Genomic DNA, 19,822 nt, shown 5'->3' with positions numbered 1-19,822 from the left:
TTGATTTAAAAGAATGCAAATGATGCAGTTTTTGTTTATAGGGTGTATCATGTATTTTGATTTTCTTTTTAGCTTTTTTTTCGTAAATTTCTTATCTAGCAGTGTTTTCAGGAAAACTGTGCGTAAGGAGCCATAACCTGAAATTAGAGTAAGAACATGTACAAAAGGATTAATAGGTTAAATATCTGCTTGAAACCAACACTTGAACCAAATACAGTGCGTGTCGAAGCAATGCGTTAATGTCGCTATCGGGGAAAGAAATGGCTTTAAGGAACACGAAATGTACTGAACCGTGCGGGAGGGGAGGTTCAGGTGCGATAGGTACATATTATATCCACGGCCTGATCTCAAGGGGGTGTTCCTTATCAAAATCGAGCTCGATTTTAATGGCTTTGCCGGTTCTTTGGGGCAGGGCGCTGCCGGGGGCGGGCCCGGAGCGGGGCGGGCCCGGAGCGCGATGGCGGCCGAGCTGCGGGAGGCGCTGGAGCGGCGGCTGCGGGACCTGGGCATCGCCACCGTCACCGCCGAGCACCCCCAGGTACGGAACCTCCTGAAAACCTGGCAATAAACCCTGCCTTCCCGGCGGGACAGGGCGGGATGCGGTCCTGCCTCCGCGGTTTTAGCAGAGGTATCACTGAGGAAGTTCTCGCAGGGCCTGGCACAATGGTTGGGAACATTTTTTGGTCGCTTTGTCTCTGCCTCTAGATCCACCCCCTTATCCCCGTAGTCTGAGGGGCGGCTCGCCCACTTCTTTTCTCTGAAGTCGGCGGCATCCAAGATGCTTTCCAAACTTCTGCTCGCTCCCAGTTACAAGCCACGTCATTCCACGTGTGTGGAGCCGCAAACGGGAGCGCTCCCAGCGCTGCCTTCAGAGCGAGGCATTGCTGCACACACGAGACAGAAACGATTCTGAAAGTGTGCCGGAGCAGCTCGTCACATTTTATTCGTGTTCTGTTAAAATTCCTTCATAAAAGGGTACAGCTTTTAGGCCGAGTAGAACATTCAGCATTTTCTAAATATTTAACAAAAGATACCTGCCAGCACACGACTAATGGGATACAGAGTCTGACACCGCACTGCTGCCGTTTCCCAGGTGTTCACTGTTGAGGAAATGATGCCCCACGTCCAACACATGAAAGGAGCTCACAGTAAAAACCTGTTTCTTAAAGACAAAAAGAAGAAAGGGTTCTGGCTGGTGACCGTCCTGCATGACAGGCAGGTCAATCTGAACGAACTGGGTAAAAAACTGGGTGTTGGAAGCGGAAACCTCAGGTTTGCTGACGAGAACGCCATGCTGGACAAGCTGCGAGTGGGTCAGGGCTGTGCCACACCGCTCGCCCTCTTCTGCGACCAGGGAGATGTGAGGCTGGTGCTGGACGCTGCCCTGCTCCAAGGGGGCCATGAAAAGGTGTATTTCCATCCAATGACAAATTCTGCAACCATGGGCTTAAGCCCCGACGACTTCCTGAAGTTTGTGAGATCAACAGGCCACGAGCCCATCATCGTACACTTCGATGAAGACATTAAGTAGAGGAAGTTCATTTTTCTACTGCTACTCAATAGATTTTTGTAGAGCAAAACTGGTGAAAAATCTCATTACAAATAAAACTTGAAAAAATGGCTTACTCCTTTTTCATTTGTTTCAGTTATGTAAGTTTGTCATGTATAATCTGGTGAGAAAAAATACTGCCTTTCAGTTATTAGAAGGTTAACAATGTTCTTAAAAAGACATTTGGCAATCTACCACTAAGTAGCTAGTAAGTAGAAAAGGCATTATTTAAATACTACTATAGTCTTTATCAGTAAATGGATAAAACTAGAATTTCCCAGGCATAGGACTGGCCTTGAAGGTTTAAACTTGACATCACAAGGAAAGAACAAATTCCAAGTTGCAGGACCTGTCAATACCCCCAGGACAGAGTGACTGTCCCTGTCCCCATTTATGCCCTACTACACATTGCTTTCTTTTTATTCTTTTTACCTAAAAAAAAACCAACTCACCTACACTGGAAAAGCATTTGATTGTCATTGTTCAATCATGGTGTGCTGAAGACAGAAGCAGCAGAAACTCCCTCAAGTCCAGTAAACATCCCCTGGCAATGAGCACCCCCAAAACCCAAAGCCAGGGGAGCAGTGAGTGAGGGATGGAATCTGAGGGTGATGGGGGTGAAGGCTTTAGGATGCAGCCCAAGGAAAATGTCAGTACAAACAAAGCCTCCAGGGCAAGAGCATCAGCATGAACTGAAACCAGAACCACAGGAGCACAAATTAAATACATGGAAAAGCATTTGTGATCTTGGTTGAATGAACAATTACTATTAACTGAGTAGGAAAAATCATCATCTACAGTAAGGCAAGTTCCTTCACTCACAGCCTTACCACGTTTCCTTCATCTGGAAGGATCTGGCACCTTTCTTGGAGATCTGAGTGACAGAACCCTTCACCATGCAGCAGTTCCAGTTCTCCATCTCTGACACACAAACTGACCCCATCTATCCTGGCATCATGTCCAGTAGGAAAGAAGTGACCAAAAATGCTGCAGCTGTAGGAAGAGCACTAGAGAGATGTCCAGATCCATGAGATTTTACAGACTGAAGGGAACATCTGGTATTTAGGAATACTGGGTAGATGAATGAGCTCTGGACTGACAAATACACAACTAAATTAACTCCACATTGATACATTAGGACGTGTCTTTAAATGTAGTATTTACCTTGCTCTCTCTCTGCCATTCACTCTCCCTCCCCCTTAAAGTTTTTTTTTATTGTGGTACCCCTAAATCCCTTATCACTTAAAAAAAAAAGAGTATTAGATTTGACTTACCAAGGTTTTAAAATCTGGAATGTTTTAAATGTGACAAATTTTTTGAAGGATGTGCACAATCCTGGAATCTGCACTGCCTAAAGTGTGACTAACTTCATCCTCAGAAGGGATCCTGAGACTGATCTCAGCAAAAATATCTACCAGGCTTCAAATACTACACCTGGCAAATCTAGAATGATTTATTTTTGTATTTACTTACGAAATCTCTCTTTTTTTTTTAATAGTATCAAAATAGTGTACAGTTAAAAGCTACCCAGCTCTACACAAATCACACAGAACAAACTACACATGGTCCAGAAAAATTCTGCTACAGTTTTATCAGTTTCCTTCCAGAAGAAATACTCACTGCACACATCACCACGACACCAATACCCTTCCAGTAACATCAGTTTCCAGAAAAAAAGTGTGTATAAATATACACACACAAAATAAGAATAAAAATTATTTGGTTTGGCATTTTAATAACATCATTAATAAATGTATACAATGGCAAACATTAAAAAAATCAATATGTAAAGGAAATTACAGTTTTAAATAAGAGCTTTTTAAGTTCTGATTCACACCTCGGTACATTCCTTTAAGGCAGTTTTATTAATATCAAAGCATTATTTACATATACATCATCAGCTACCCCTAAAAATCACACATGAGCTCCCTTTGTTAGGCTGCATCATGTCCTGGACAAATTTAGAAATAATGATAATAACAATAGGTGCTGGGAATGTTACTAAATCCTCAGAGACTATCAGAAAAGTAAATAGAACACACACATTGTATGGCATAAGAACCTCCTCTGTGACCTGGAACTGGCAGTGCTGGGGTTGGCATCCCTGGCATTGGGAGCAGCAGGAACTGAAACTGCTCCCAGGTTAAATTTGGTTTTTTGTATTTCCCTTTAAGGGCACAGAGTGGGAAGGTGAAGAAAGGAAGAAGGAAAGGGGAACTGGCAGAGCACAGAGAGCCACCTGACTGCTCCAGTGCCAGGGAACTTCTCTGCAAAGCAAAGCAAAGCAAAAGCAGCAGCTTGAGAAGAGCTGAGCTGGCCAGTGGAGCAGGAGGGGATCCCTGTGTGATGGAAAGGGCACATCCAGCTGTGCTGAGGGCACTGACACTGCCCAGCAGTGCTCCACACACAGCAGTGTGTGCCAAAGCAGTGACAGTCCCCAGACACAGGCACCCAGCTGGGATCCTGGCAGCATTTGGCACTGCAGTTTCCATCTCCTGGGTCAAGCCCTGCATGGTTCTGTAACAGTAATGTGAGAAATGGTTCTGGCTGGGGGTTTGAGCTGCTCAGTCCTCTGTCAGCAGAGAGTGAGGAGAACCCAGGTCCTGAAATAAGCTTGAACCCACAGTCATTCAGAGTGAAGAGAGATCTTCCTGATCTTTATGGCCTTTGAATTGTCTGCCATACCCGCTATGCCCTTAGTACAGATCTTTTAGCCCATTTTATCCCAAAGAAAATTTGAGAAGAAACTCATTTTCAAGAAAACAAACAGAAAATCTCCCCTTCTAAAGCTTATTGTGCATGCCTCTTTCTTCCCCTTTGTGAGACGATTTCAAGCTTCTGAATGTGTTGAACTGCCTTCAGCAGTGGGCTCACCTTCTGAGGAAGCTGCAGGTGACATTGTGCACCTCCTGCTGGACACTCGGAGGTGACACAGGGAACTCAGCCCTTTACATGAGGAACAGGAATGTGCTTACTGGCTTTAATAAAATAGAAGAACTCGTTTTGGGTCTCAGTTCCCATCATCTTCCTCTGAGCTCGCTGCAAATCTTTCCAGACAAATATATGCGACCACCAAATGTACCAATAATGTTTGTTGACTTTAATATAAATCAATAATGAACAAAATGTATCTAGTAAAAGATAACCTTAGAGGGAACTGAATGTAAAATGCATATGATATTATTTACATTTCTTTTTGCCATCAAGAAACCTCCTAAGCCACAATCAGCTCATGTCAGAAGACAAACAGTAAAAAAAAAAAAAAAAAAGTCAATACACAAACAATGTAAGACAGTCTTTTCCTGGAAATGGCATTTGTGGAAAACAGCCTTGTATTAAAATAAAAGTTATAGAAAAAACCATACCCGACAATTTCCTGTCAGAAACATCTGAACATACATATGCAGAGTAACTGGGGAATGTGAAAAACACAAAGGACAAACAATGTCTCTATAATACCATTATCCCATGACTCGCACTTCTGTTAGTTACCAAGCTTTTGCATGGATGTAAACAAATTCTTCTCTTGCAGTATGCAACAAAAATCAGCATAAACTTTCTTAAGAGCAATTTCATGCAGATTATGCTAACCAAATAAGGCAGTGAAGTGCCAGTAGCTGTGAGGTTTTTGTATCTGTATATACAGTCCATTTCAACAAAATTCTACAGCATTTCCTTTAGATTTACAGACGTAAATAGAAACTGCTAGCTTTGGGGGGGTTTGGCTAATTATTAGCAGAAGCTTAAGCAAATCAGTGGCTAATTTCAAAAACAGAAGATGAAAGAAGTTTTGTTTTTTTTTTTTTTTTTTTTTTATTTTTTCCCCTGGAGTAATTCTTGAGACCTTAAAATCCTTGGTCCTTAGGGAGATGAGAACTGTCCTTTATTCAGTAGATCTTAACAGTGCAATGTGCAATAATTCCTAAGACCATCTACACATTTTCGGCAGTAGACTCCAGTAGAGCTCCTTGATTCAAGGAAGGAAGGAAGGTAGGTAGGTAGGTTTTTATTTCTTGCCTGCTCTAGTCACGAAGAATGTAAAAAATTCCCTTAATTTTTTATTAATGATTCCTACAGTCGCTGTCTTGTTACTTCAGATATAAAGGCTTCACACTGAGATACTGAAGGACACTTTTCTCTCTGTGTTCAGTCGAAAGGCAGAAAGAGAAAAGAGTGTAAGAAAAAGCTTCAAGTGTAGAGGCACAACACAGAGTTCAGTCACTAACAGCACTAACAGCATGCACCAAAGGGGCTCAGGGAAGTCAAGAAGAGGACAGAACACCAAAACCAAGCTTTATAACAAGACAGATTCCGTGGGGTACTGAATACTCTGAGTTTTGTTCAATGCTTCCTTCAGATTTACCTGTCCCTGTCTAAAAAACTGACTTCAGTATTACTTCTTAATGGGATTTCTTTGAACTTTCTTCTTCAGGAGATTGGAAAGCTAAAACTAAATGTCATTTTTACAGGCAAAAGACTGAGCAGGACGAGGTTTCCTGTCTCTGGAAGAAGCTCTGGAGAGCCACAGGCCCCAGGCTAACGGGTGAGCGCGAGAGAAGCCAGGGAAGCAAGCGGGATTTACATCTGGTTAATGCAATGTGCTCTGGGGCTGGGATGGAATGCTGTTAGTTTGTTGTAAATGAAATTCATCTCATTTACAGGCTGGGCAGGAAACTCACCACTTGGCCCACAGCTCAGGTAGTGGGTAATAGAATTAGGAGCTTTGTTGCTCCCTAGACCTGCTTTTTGAATTTCTGCTTTCTGGGATAGCTTCCACATCTGCAGAGAAAAGCATTTCAGGTTATTCATTGTGTTTATCAGGACATGAAAAAAACCCTCATGCATTAAAACACATTCTACTCATTAGGAGAGCAAAAGGATACATGAACACTTCCTGGTTGTTTTTAGGAGGAAAGGACAGAGGAGAGGGACAGAAGAAACTGTCAGTGCCTGCTCAGCTACACTCACTGACATTCATCTCAGCACTTACAGCAGCCAGGTGTTATTCCTAAAGCCACAGTCAGATACATGTCACCTTTAGCTACACCAACCCTACATTTCTGCATGAATGGAGATAAAAAGCAATAATGAGGTGCAATCACAGCTGACTGGCCCTAGCAGAGAACTTCTTTCACTGTGTTTTGACCTGCTGCACACCGACAGGAACGTTCACATTCAGCTCCACAACCACAAAACTGTCTTTGCATGCAACAGCTCAAACATGCAAAATGCAGATCTGAACTCACCAGTCACTGAAAGCAAAGCATCAAGCAAACCCTGAGCCAGGCAAACCTCAACTGTGAGCAAATGGCTGAGCTGAACAACAAAACCTTTCTGGGCAGCAGCCACACATTTAGTGTTTATCAGTATCATGCAAAGCCCTAACTCAGCACTGCCCAAGGCAGCAGGAACAAGGAATGAGCAAGGGCTCCATCCTGCCATGCACATGGGGCTGAGGAGCAGCAGGGATTGGGAATGGAAAGAATTCCATGGAACCTTCCACTACTTGAACAGAGACAGACATCCACAAACATCCAAAAAGCGAAGGAGAAAAAAGATCCTTCTGTCCATGACAACATTTTCTTTTTTTCATATGTAACAAACAAATGTTGATAAGACATTATTCAGAGCCATTAAACACTCTCTTGCAGATCATTCTGCTGCTGCTGAACTCAGTGGAACAAAACAAGTTATTATCCTCAGAACTGAAATGCAATTCCTTGCAAATTTACAAATCAGAGCAGAGTGCCTTGAGCTGGACAAGGTTAGTCTCCAGCTCCAGCAGACTGCAGACACTGGTGCTCCAGGACACTCCTGCCTGGCCATTCCAAAGCCCTTGGGGTTTCAGAGGGAAGCTGAGGACAATACTGGGAGTTTTTGTAGGTGTGACTGTCTAAGAACCTAAGCAAGAGCAGGAGGCAACAGCACACCTGAGGCTTCTGCAGCCAGAGCTGACCTAAAGCAGCTGCACACCTTCTTCTGAGCAGTGGCTCTGCAGGGCACAGGGAAGAAAAGCCAGAGCCTGGCAGCTCAGGATGAGTTTGCATTAAGGGCTCTCTAGGATTGCAATTCTTTAAACAACTTGCAAAATACCTTGTGCACACATCACTTGGGATGCTGGTGCTCCCCACCTCCAACCTAATCCCAACACAACTACAGATGAACTGAAGTAAAATGGCATAACCCAAGACTAGAACACTGGTCTTGCTCTGTGAGAGTAAACATGTGTGAAATTGAGATTATATAGCTCAGATTTCTCATTCTTTTGCTGCTGAGATAGTTCCAGAGGGAACACAGCAATAACTGACTGTGCCCAGTGCTGGGAGAAGTGAGAGCTTTATCAGCCCAATAACAACAAGTGGTGCAGACCTGGGGAAGGACTGTGCCACATCCTCCAAACACCATTTTATTTTCCACACACATTCAGTACCCTCCCCTTGTTCCTGAACTGCAGGGCTTCCCATCCCACACAAAACAGAGCCCTTCCAGACTCCCACATGGGATATCTGCTGCTCTTCCTTGGGAGCTATGGATTCACTGCCCCTCCCTAACTAAGCACTAAGGAATTAAAAGTTCAGCCCACACAGTGGTTCTGTGACTGCCACAAAACTACTGGCAGAATAAATGCAATTGTACAAAACAGAATGTGACACTTGTTTTCAATATATATTTTCAATTTTAATTATTTTTCCTCTAGCTATACTGTCATTCCAATTTTTTGTAACTGCCATAAACAATGTCCTCTTGCAAAGAAGTGCTCATGTCCAAATCCTAGTGTAATTATAGCTCAAATCTGATACAATTTTAAACTCTCTTTGAATTTACCATTGACAAGTTCCAAGCATGTGCAGAGCCAGTGGCACATTAACTAATTACTTTTCAACATTTCTCTTTAGCTGCTCATCTGGAATTTAAGGAGTTATTTGCTGAAGTATTCATATCCTCCCATAACCTTGCAAGCAACTTTGTTATTTTTTCTTTTATTCAACTGCATTAATTTAACATTTTCTGTTATTTTGTTACACCATTTGTTTTCTATTACATCAGTGGTACTGCCATTGACAAGAAAAAATGAATTTCCACCATACTCAAGACAGTTTTTTATTCCTATGCATCACTAGGAGCCTGTTATTTGACCCCTGATAAAACCAAACACTTCACCACAACTGTACCCACAACTGGAAAGACAAAGCAGACCAAAGGGAAAAGGTGGAAAAGGTCATTTTTTCATGACAAGTGCTGTGTATCATGCAACTATTTATCACCTCTTTGTAAGAATTCTCATTTCTGTTCAGGATTATGAATGGCCTTGTGTGTTTATTACTTAGTATGGACAGTAATTAATATCTACTGTGCAAACTAGAGGCACTGAATTATTTGGATTACTGGGCACTTGTTCCTTGTGCATTTATGCCATGACACAGCATAAATGAAAAGGCTAAGAAGACACTGAGATATCTCCAAATGCTTCTTTCCATTAATACCTCATTTTTGAAAGAAGAACAAAAAGGTTTTTTTCCCTCTAGGTAGATAATCAGTGTATTACTGAGAGCCCTGAGAGCTCGAGCTCCCCTGCCAGTGCTGTCCTTGTGCCAGGAATGCTGCTCCCTGCGCCGTCCCGGGCATGCGCTCGCTTTAACATGCAGCAGTAACCAACAGGAAAACACCAAAATATTTGCAATGCATGACAAATAAAAATAGAGCTTGTATTATAAAGGCATGCAAAATATACACAGTGCAATTAATGGTTCATGCAGACTTTGGTGGGGTTACAATTCCACATTCAAACATGCCACAGAGTCCACAGGGAGCAACCACCCCGCGGATAAACAGCAATGATTCCTTCATTGGAGGGAAGTTTCCTCTGTCATCCAGTGGACATGGAGAACACCTTTACGGCATGTTAGACATAAATACTTAACAATACAGCTTTCCTTCATACACAGCCATACTCATACCACAGGGTCTGGTTATCTTCTGAGACCAGCAGCGGGGATTGGGCCTCAGTGGGGCCGGGGGCAGGGACAGGGTCGCCGGTCAGAGCTGCCCGTGGGTCACCCTGGGCCTTTGGAGCAGCACAAGGCTGCTCCTGGCTCCTCAGCACTGACCTGAACGCTGACACGTTTGCCTGGTCAGCTGCTTTGGAGGTGGATCTCGGGGGTAACCCACTGATATTGCTGACTAACTCGGTGTTGAGGGATAGGAAGGGCTGGGGCGCAGTGAAGGACCCTGCACTGCCACTCCCAGCCCCACTGGCTTTATCCCAGAACGCGCCCGCGCTCGGCAAAGTCCTCTCCCGACCACCTGGCCTTTCCATCCTGGAAGGCTTGGCCAGCTCAGAGTTACCTCCTAGAGGGCGCGCTGTGAGCGTGGGAGCCGCCTCTCCCTGCGGGCCGCGCTCCCCCCGGGCAGGCACACCGTGCACACAAGGAGAGGACACCCGCAGAGCCGAGTACTCACTGGAGCTGGGCGGAGCACTCCTGTCGGCCGGGGCTGGGGCTGCATCCACGGGCACGGGCGGCCTACTGTCCTTAGACAAAAAATCATGGATGCTTGTCCTTCGGGTGCTGCCTTCTGCCGTGGAAATGACGCTGCTGGCACGAGGTAAGGTGGCGTAGGGGTTGCAGTCCCTGGATTGTCGCTGGGTCACCGTCGCTTGGATCTTTTCCTTCACGGAGCGGGGCTTCCCCTGGGCGCCGGAGCCGAATTTGATGGGAGAGCTGCTGAAGTAGAGATCCTCAGCCTTCCTGAGGCTGGGCCTCACCAGCTGCTCTGCTTTGAGGGATCGTCCATCTGAGAAATCCCCCGTGGTTCTGACACTCAGGGATCTCACGATCCCACAGCCAGCTGCCGGCTGCTTCCGCAGCTTCTCCCTCCCTGCCAGCTCCGCAGACTCGGACAAGCTCCTCATCACTTCATCTAAAAGGTTCTCCTCGCTTGCAGACTTCATCTGTAAAAACAGAAAACAGACTTTCCTAAATTGCAATTGTTACCTTTTCTTAAGCAATTTTTGTAGATATATATTAACAATTCTACAAAGATTTGGGTTTTTAAAAATTTTTCATCTCTAAAAGCAGAATTAAACATTTATGATACATACCTAGGAGTCTTCTCTACAGTTTACAAAAAAAGAGTTTAGGTGAATAATATTCAGACTCAGTGAAGAAAGACTGCAGTTGTTTTCAAAATGGTACCCGAGACAACTAGGGAAGAATTAAGCTAAAGGCATTAGGGAAATGCTCTGGCAGAAGACTGGAAAGCTTGAAACCCTTCCATCCAGAAAGGGTCTGTGAGGCTATGAAAGGGGCTCTGGGATTTGTGAACAGCAGCAGACCTGGCTTGATGACTTAGGTGGGGTTTTTTATTTCATATTGCCAGAAGAGCATCATCTAGTGCTTAAAACCCAAAAATCCTTCTCAGGGAGACCACGAGTGAGAGCCACGTTAAGTATCTAACCAAAAAATGCAGAATTTTCTCCAGATCTGTGTCACCTGCCTCAGACAACCCTGGATCCACACCCCTGAGAGGCCCCAGTCACAGTGACTGGCTGGCTTTATCCTACAGCTGATATCCTACAGGAGTTTGGACAGATCTGCTCAAGAACCAGGGATGCAGAACCTGGAATTCCAGCAGAGATGAGGTGATTTGAGGCTTCTTAGAAACTGTCACTGATTCACAAAAACATTCCCTTCATCTTACTCCTGTCAGATTTCAGTGAGCTCCAAGGTCACTTTTGGTTTCCCAGTACTGTTAAGAAGATGAAACTGAAGCAGACAGGAGTCTCCTCAGGGAATGAAGTCAAACATCTTCCTTGTGCTTGATACAGGACAGATGTGACAGCAGCTGCTGCTGGACTGGAGGAAGAAGACTGAATCCACTCCAAGCTCTGCACATGCACTGCACACCTTTGTCAGTACAGGTTGACCTTCCTACCCAACCCAGGGACCACAGAGGGTCAAACTGCAAAATTCCACACATTTCCTGCTGGAGAAACCAGACAGTGCATCAGGAGACAGTGCCTGTGACCTCTCAGTGTAGGTGTGACCCACAGCTCCAAGAAATCTTTCAGGACTTCTACTCACTGTGCCTTGCATTAACTCTGAGCCCATAGACAGGGCTCTGTGCAGTTAAATCCTCTCCCACTGACCTCACTGGAGTTACTCTTGTTGCTTTCCTCCAGGAACTGCTGCAGGGTGACCACTTCACTGCCAGGGGAGCCCGTTTTGGGGGGTTTGCTGTGGCTCTCAGGTGTCCTGTGCTGGAGCACGGGGCTGGACCTGGTGTGGCCCTTCAGGTACTGGATGGGGCTGCTGCTGCTGCTGGACCAGGCCTCGTGCTCCTGGAGCAGGCTGAACTCCCCACTGCTGTGGCTCTGGGGCCTGCTCTGGCTGGTCACTGCACCTGCTTTGGGGGAAGGCAGGAGGTATTTCCATTAGGAACACACCAAAAAGCTGTAAACCTGTATAACCCCACTGAAACCTGGAATGTTACCAGGTTCAGTTAGCATTCATTTTATTTAATAGACTAAAAAAAGCCCAGTTGTTTTTTTTTACTCTGTAAAATTACACTCCCTTGACTCCTTGACTTACCTTTTGCAGCTCTTCAAACATGGCACAATTTTTTTTAAAATAAAAACTACCTTTCGCTTATAATCTGGGCCTCCACCTACATAATAATATATTCCAAGAGGTTAAAGAGACATCTCCACTCTTATTCAGCATCACTGAGAGGCACAGGGTAATTAAATGTCAAAGGACACACAAAGGAGTGAATAGAAATAAAATGTTTTCTCCAACAAGAACTACTCAGAATTGCTGCTTCTCCAACAATTCCTGCTGTTACTCCTAGTTTGTTACAACTGGGACCTGCAGGAAGCACATGGTGTTAGATGCAAAATAAATTCCACAACACCAGTTCATTTTATTTGTCAGGAACTATCAATTGCTTAAAAATACTGATGGATAATCAAGTATTTCCAGCTTCATGTCACTCCTAAGAAATGAAATGAAGTTTGAACCAAGATAAATTGTTTACAGTGGAAACGCCTAAACCTGTACAGACACTGGAGCAAGGAGACTTCAAGGGACCAACTGAACAGATATAAAAAACACTATTAGAATTATTCAGCTAGCATTCATTCCTAAATTTCCAGACAAACAGACACCACTTAAGAGATGCAAGCCATGGATATTAAATTAAGTCTTGAGCTGGCAGTGCTCTAGTCTAGTCTGTACAACAGTCTCCAGCTAAAAAAGCCACGAGATACAAAAAATCGTCGGGGTCTTTACACATGAAATTTAGAGAATACTGATAAAATCAAGAATAATAATGATCTATTAAAACCAAAATATAAAGGCTTCTAGCACGAATCACATGTGCCATTTTGTGCAGTTGTACAGCACACAGCTCACAGCAGCAGTGCAGTGCAGGAGATGCTTGGAGTAAAAAAAAAAAAAAAAAAAAAAAGGAGCAACTTAAAAAGCTTTTAAAGTAATTTGGGGGGGAATTCTTATTTTTCTTATTATAACAATGTTATCCAGGTTAGGTTTGATTTAAAACGGTTGGTAACTTAAAACACTAACACCACCTTTGTAATATTTACTAAAACCATAAAATACCTGTGCTTCTAATCTGGGGAAAGAAAGTTGTGAAGCACTCAAGGAAGCACAGGCTGGGCTGTGCAGTGGGAGGTTTTTGGTTGTGGGGGTTTTTGAACCTCTACAGATGATCTTACAGAGAAAAGAATGGAAATGAAGCACAGATGTGAATTCACCCCCAGCATACCTTTGACTTCATGGAGTGAAGCATTGTTATTGCTATTGCTAGTGGATGTCCTGCCACTATCAAGGCTGGCTGGTCTGGAAGCTGAATGGAAAATTAGGAGACACCATGATGAACAACATTTTAGCAGAGGACACTGCACCTTCACATTCTGCTGCCAGAATGCTCAGAGGATCATGCACGACCTCCCAGGCTGAGCATGCCCATGGGAACAAAGTGGTTTCTTACAGATCAGAAAGCGAAGGAATTTCCAGGCGGTCCAAGAGGACACTTTGGAAAAGGGCACTACAGGAATGGCGAGGTACAGAGGAGAGGAAAAGAGAAAGAGTCTAGTTTAGAATTGAAACTGAGAGGGGAAGCAGGATCAGACAGGGGCATGCAGGGGCTGCTGTGGTCAGGGCACTTACAACAGATCTGACAGGGAACCCTGCACAGGGCTGGGAGGCCACGGACAGGAGGAGCAAGAGCATCTGCACAGATAAAGTCCTGTACTCCTAAGCCAATACAAGGGAAAGGCACTGTTAGTAGCCTCCAAAATGTTTGCTGCTTGTACTCATTGTAAATGTTTATAGTACAGTTAAAACTCCACTTCTATTAATAGCCTATTTTTCACTTCAAAGCTTTGCTTGAAGGAACACGTAATGATTTTATAAACTATAGTACATGGCAAATTTGGGATCCACTGAAAACTAAACATTGAAAGGCCAGATTAGGACTTGATTTTTTAAGATTGAAATGCTAACTTCCTTTATTTACTATCAACTCCAAATGGAAGTGAAAACATTTTCCCACTAAAAGGGAAAATGTTTTGATCCTGTTCAGATGCACTTCACAAATACTTTCTACCAGAGATACAGAACATCTGTCTGATGTAGTAGTTAAGAGAGAAAGGAGAATCTGAAGAAATGATACAATACATTAGAGAGATATGAAAATCAGAGAGAGCATGCTCATTGCAATGATGCCATTCACTGTATTTTCACAAATTCATTAACATTCACATCATATATCCTTAATTAACTTAATGAAAGCTCACATCTTACCATGAACTCTTGATCCTGTACTAGAATCATCACTAATACCTTGTGGACTTACATCTTCAAAGGATGTAGTATCTACACACAGAGACATAAAGGAAGATGTAAAATAAAATAAAGTGGAAAGATTATTAAAATACTTATCATTGGCAAAATGGTAAAAATTAAAGTATTTTTCAAAGCAATCAATTTTTACTTAGGAAACATTCTATAGGAAAAACCTAGAAACATTTTATGATTGCAGTTATTAAACCAGTTCATTATCTTAGCACTGCAATTCGATCATTAAGATTGAAAAACTTAAAACATTAACTCAAACCAATATTTACATAATTACATCAGGGTGCAAAAAGCTTCTACCTATACCTTTATTATTTAGCAACTGCTTGGATCTGAAGCCTGTGGAGGAGTTGACAGTGGCAAAGTTGATAGCTGTAGTAGAGAAGGCCATAGCTCCCAATTCCTTCCTCCTTTTACCCGTGGATATATCATCAGGACCCTCCAGATGCTCAGAACTACCTGTCCATTGTCCTCCTGCCAGGACCATGGACTGCACCAGGTCATTCATGGCTGGGATGCAAATGAAAGCAAATGATCAGCGTGGGCAACGTACCTGCCGGGGTTGTTAATTTGCATTGCAAAGGTCGGACAGTTTTCTAAGCATTAAAGCGCCCGCAGCAGCAGCAGCAGCCGGCAGGAGCAAACCACACCCCGGGTACCGCATGCAACAGGCTCGGCAGGAGGGAGGGAGGGGATCGGGGCTCCTGAGCGCAGGGAGGTGCTCAAAACGGGAGTGGCAGGGATCGCCATGCGCCAGGTGCTGTTAGAGGCTCTGCCAGCCGCTTGCCGTGAGAAAATGGGATGGATGAGCGGGGACAAAACGGGCACGGGTGCTCAGCCAACGGAGTGCCGGCGCTGCCACGGGATCCTTGTACAGTGCAGGTTACTGCAGGCACACTGGGGTTTACAGAGCAACACAGAGAGGATCTGAAAAATACCACAGCTGATGATATTCACCTTTACTTCCCCAAACTCGAGAAAACTGTCCACCCCTCATTAGAAAACAAAACGAAACAAAAGAAATCAATGCAGCATTCTGGCAACGAGAACTGATGAACGAGCTCGCAGAGTGACAGACCACCAGAGAGCCTTGCACAATCTCCTACACTTGCTTTAAACAAAAAAAAATAAAATTACAGTGACTTCTGAACAAAAGGCTTATGAAACGTGTCATTTCAAAGTATTTCCGTTAACACAGTGCACTGTAAATTCATATACACATGGGGCCATGTGTATATAGACAGCTATGTATACAAATATATGCAGTCACAAGGCACTGAATAGATTATATGCATGTGCATGGCTACGTGTGTGTGCACAGCTGCACACACATAAAGTATTCAGTGCCAAAGTTGTTTTTAAAAAAAAAAAAAAAGGGGAGGGGGGGAGAAAAAGTAAAAAGAAAAAGCTCCAGCTCCTTGTACTGTAGCAGGACTTGCACATTGCAAAAGAGGAGGAAAAACAGAGCGCAGTCCAGGGAGAGGTTAGTGAAAAATTAGTAACGGAAGCCAGTGTAGCCATTGAGAAGAAGCTGAACTGTCATAAAGTCTTACACATGGAGCGACGGTAGAAGGCCTTCATTTTGTCTTTTTCCTTCGGTCTGTTCCTCAAAAAGGGCAGTCTTTTCAGTGCACCCACTTTTATGTCATAGCATGAGGAAAAACGGAAACAGGGAAATGAAAGAAAAAAAGGGAGAAGAACAGATGGAAGTTAAATGTTGAAACTAAGGACAGAAATGAATGTCTGAGTTTAAGCTAGGTATGCTATGCTAAAAGCTATCATTCTCCTGCTTCTGGGTGATAATGAAATATGAAAGTACACTGAAACAGGAAAACTTCCATAGATCACTCAGAAATGCACTGAAAATTACAGTGCAGAGGATAATACAGTTTGAAGCTCCTGAAAAAATAAATGTAACTTCTTTGCAGGTGATTACAGGAATTGACCACTATGTAATCTTTACTGTGAAAAACAGCATTTTTTTGAACATAAAGAAAAATGTGAAGCAAAAAAGCTGAAAATGAAAGCAACCCTAAGTACAATTTCTATGTTAAAATATGTTCACATTGTTATTATTTTTGGGGGTAAATAACTTCTGTAATGCTTTGCCTGCAAATCTAAGAGGACACAGTCTATTATCAGTCTTCAGTTCTTCCATTCTGTGCTCAGTAATAACTTTGGTCATCTACTGTCTCATAGAAAACCTGCAAGGGCCTTCTGATCAATATAATTTGTGGGCAGTATTTTGATAAAATACTAAAATCAATCTGCTTCAAATGTGCAAGTACTTTAGCTGAAAAAACACCAAAGGAAAAAAAACCCAAAACAGCAAAAGAAAATCCAAATGTGAGTGTTGCTGTAACGTTTTGGGAGGGCCCAAGGAAAACCGAGTTAAATTCTACCAGGAGAATTACAGAGTTAAAATTACAAATAGTATTAAAAGAGGGAGGAGGGGGAAGTCACGAGTTAATCTTGTCCTTGGAGTCAGGAACTCTGCATTAGGAACTGCTGCCCTGCCTGGGGTAAGTCTGGGGGCTGATGCCAGGCACAGGAGCCACCATGGAAAGATCCAGAAGGGGACAGGGGATGGAATTCCCCAAAGTGGTGATTTCTGCAGAGATGGCAGCAGCTCTGGTTTCTGCAGAGGTCTGCCAGACCAGGCTCTGCCTGCTTTGTCTCTGCAGCCCCTTTTGGGAGGTGTGCCCTGCTCCCCCAGCCTGGCACACAGCAGTTCTGTGTACAGAGCAGTGCATATATATCATAGATACATTTACAAGTGCACATGAGCCACCCTGCCACTGAAACATTCCCTATTCCTGCCTCTCCACCAGCTCTTCCCATGCCAGCACCCACAGGAACAGGTTCACAAACCAATCCAACCACAGAGGTCATCCTGCTCTTTGTCATCAAGACAACCAACACAGGAAAAAAAAAAATCCTCTGTAACTTCTGTAATCCTTTACAGACAAAATAACTCATCCCTCCGTCATCCTTTATGGAAGATAACTGACTCCTCTTCACTAAAAACTTCTTAATTTTATTAAAAAGTAATCAGAGGATGCTCAAGAGCAGTTTCAGCCATCTGTCCTTCCTGTCCATTAACACAGATCCCCTGCAATAGGGCTGATTTATGGCTCTCAGCAACTGTGCCCACCAGGAAACTCCCCTGCAACCACTGATGTCCTGCAAACCCTGCATCAAAAGGCAAAATGCTTGGAGGGGAAACTGTGTCAGTAATATCTGCACAGAATTCACCTCAGAACATGTCCTGGAATAGTAATTCTAATAACTAACCCTGGGATGGCAGAGCTACAGCAAAAATCAACTGTTCTTTGTCTTTTCAATATTCCATGAACACCTTCTTGCTGAGAATGAATGATGAGTGTTGCAGAATTCCTCATGTGAGCAGGAAACGTTCCATTTTGTAACTCTTCTGTTTGCCTGAAATCATCTGGGGAATTCTGTATTAAAATCCTGACTTGTTTTGGTTCATGCACAGAAGAAAATACGATGCAAAAACCTTCAAGATGCCTCGGTATTGGGAGCCCAGAACATTCCTTTTATTCCCTCTGTGACATGGCATACCTGCTACTGGTGTTCTAGTAGAGATGACAGTTTGCTAACGGCCCTAATTCCTTGTGAACTTATTAATTTCATGGAATGGCTAAAGTAGAAGCCAGTAAAGCATATCTGTATTTCTCCACAGAAAACTAAAATTCCCTCTGCCTGCCTTGGGTTTTGTCTGGAAAAGCTCAGAATGGCCCCATCCAGAGGAAAGCCCTGCACAGTGTCAGGTCCACGGCACTCACCTGATCCTGAGGGTGATCAATGAGAATTTGTGGGCAGTACCTGGGAACAAGGAGCCATGAAAAGCCAAGGTGAAGCCCTGCAGTCAGGAGCACACCCTTCCTGCAGGATTAACCTATGCTGGGACAGCAAAAGCCCTGCAGGCACCCCCTCCTTCCCACAGGGATCAGACACAGGCCCTGGCCACGCTGTGAGACCTCAGGTGGTGCTCTCTGAGAACAGGGTAACCTGATTTTTGTGCCAAGAGCACCTTTCCCAGGGAGATAACAGCTCACCTGGAAACATTTGCATGAGAAAGTGGCCTGTGTTGGAAAAACACAATCTCCATCACCACCCACAAAAGAGGAAAAACTACAGATGTCACAGACAGCAAACACTTTTGAAATCAGTATCTCTGACAGGGAATGGGGGATGTGAGCCCTGTGTATCCTGGAGATCTCTGTGTCAGATTCTCAGTCCTCCAGCTCAAACATTGCTGCTTTGTGCCAGGGAGGGTGAGCTGCCTTCTCCTGCCTCCTCAAGGACACTCAGGACATTTGACCTCACTGGAACCAGCTCCTTGCCAGCTGCTGGAGGTCAGGCAGGCACAGAACTCCTCGAGAGCCAGAGCTGCCTTCAGCCAGCACAGGGAGCTCCAACACCTGAGCATGGCACAGACAGGCTGCACTCACTGTTTGCTCCCTCCTGTAGCTCCTTCAGTGGAAGCTGCCACTGCCAAACTGCTTCCCATGGAAAAGAAAGGACCCAAATTCCAGGATTCAGGACTTACAGTCACTCTAGGAGCAGAAGAAGAAGACTGCAAAATGTGCACCATCACCAGCATCGTCACACTGAGAGATTCTCTCTGTTTTGTGAGGCACAAATTGTCTCAGATCTCTGCCTCAGAGCTGAGCTGACACAAAATGCATCCAAATTCTCTCCAAAACTCTGGTTTCCATGGCGACATGTGTAATGGAGGAAGGTCAGGATCCGGAATTAGATCAGCCCTTCCAGTTTGTGGATAAATACACTGGGATTAAGGGGAACATGAGCAAGGTCCATGGAGTAGAAAATTAATGAGGTCTGAGCAGCTTCAAACCTCTTTTGAGGCTCAGCCACCGTAAGTGCAGCCGTGGCTCCCCAGCAGGGTAACTGCACACTACAAGGTCCCAAGGATCATGCAAAGAAAACTGTCACAGAACAGCCCTTCCAGAACATGACATTGCTGACACAGATGCAGATGGGCTGAACCACAGCGTGCACACTCCCAGCTCCCACTGACACACAGCCAGGACAGCTCCAGTCACTCCCCAGTTCCACACCACTCACGGTTTGGATGTAAAAGCAACAGCTGCTTTTTAGAAAAAAGTTTAAAAGTACCTGGTTTGATGCCTACACTGAAAAAGGCTGAGCTCCCCAAAGGGGCAAGTTAGTAACAAAAGTGCTAAAATGTACTCTTGAACTATTTTCTTCAGTTATTAAAAAATACAGATCTGATTTTAACTTTTCCTGAAATAGCATTTTTTAGGATGTTTTAAAGTTTGACTAAGCTTCTGCAAGAAGCACAGAAGAAAAAAAAAACAAAAACAATCACATCCTAATGGCTGTA

General features: G+C 44.0%; 2 protein-coding genes across 2 annotated transcripts in view; one reads left to right on the top strand and one right to left on the bottom strand.

Moving 5' to 3' along the window:
* The first annotated feature begins 441 nt into the window (after positions 1-441).
* LOC132071206 (prolyl-tRNA synthetase associated domain-containing protein 1-like) lies at positions 442-1,620 on the top strand. Its single transcript, XM_059468624.1, has 2 exons — positions 442-538; positions 1,094-1,620. Exons 1-2 carry the CDS (start codon positions 458-460, stop codon positions 1,529-1,531), a joined length of 519 nt encoding a protein of 172 aa, XP_059324607.1. The 5' UTR covers positions 442-457; the 3' UTR covers positions 1,532-1,620.
* Positions 1,621-8,434: 6,814 nt separating this feature from the next.
* CCDC88A (coiled-coil domain containing 88A) overlaps positions 8,435-19,822 on the bottom strand; it is a 63,515-nt gene continuing 52,127 nt past the window's right edge. The window contains exons 27-32 of the mRNA XM_059467725.1: positions 15,981-16,064; positions 14,734-14,937; positions 14,374-14,445; positions 13,334-13,414; positions 11,697-11,953; positions 8,435-10,499 (exon numbers count right to left, since the gene is read on the bottom strand). Coding sequence (XP_059323708.1) covers positions 9,486-10,499; positions 11,697-11,953; positions 13,334-13,414; positions 14,374-14,445; positions 14,734-14,937; positions 15,981-16,064 — 1,712 coding nt within the window. The 3' untranslated portion in view covers positions 8,435-9,485. The remainder of the gene's footprint in view (positions 10,500-11,696; positions 11,954-13,333; positions 13,415-14,373; positions 14,446-14,733; positions 14,938-15,980; positions 16,065-19,822) is intronic.

This window comes from Ammospiza nelsoni, chromosome 3, assembly GCF_027579445.1.
Source record: "Ammospiza nelsoni isolate bAmmNel1 chromosome 3, bAmmNel1.pri, whole genome shotgun sequence".
Taxonomy (NCBI): Eukaryota; Metazoa; Chordata; class Aves; order Passeriformes; family Passerellidae; genus Ammospiza; species Ammospiza nelsoni.
The sequence above is the reverse complement of the archived record's forward strand: the minus strand, read 5'-3'. Positions and strand labels throughout refer to the sequence as shown.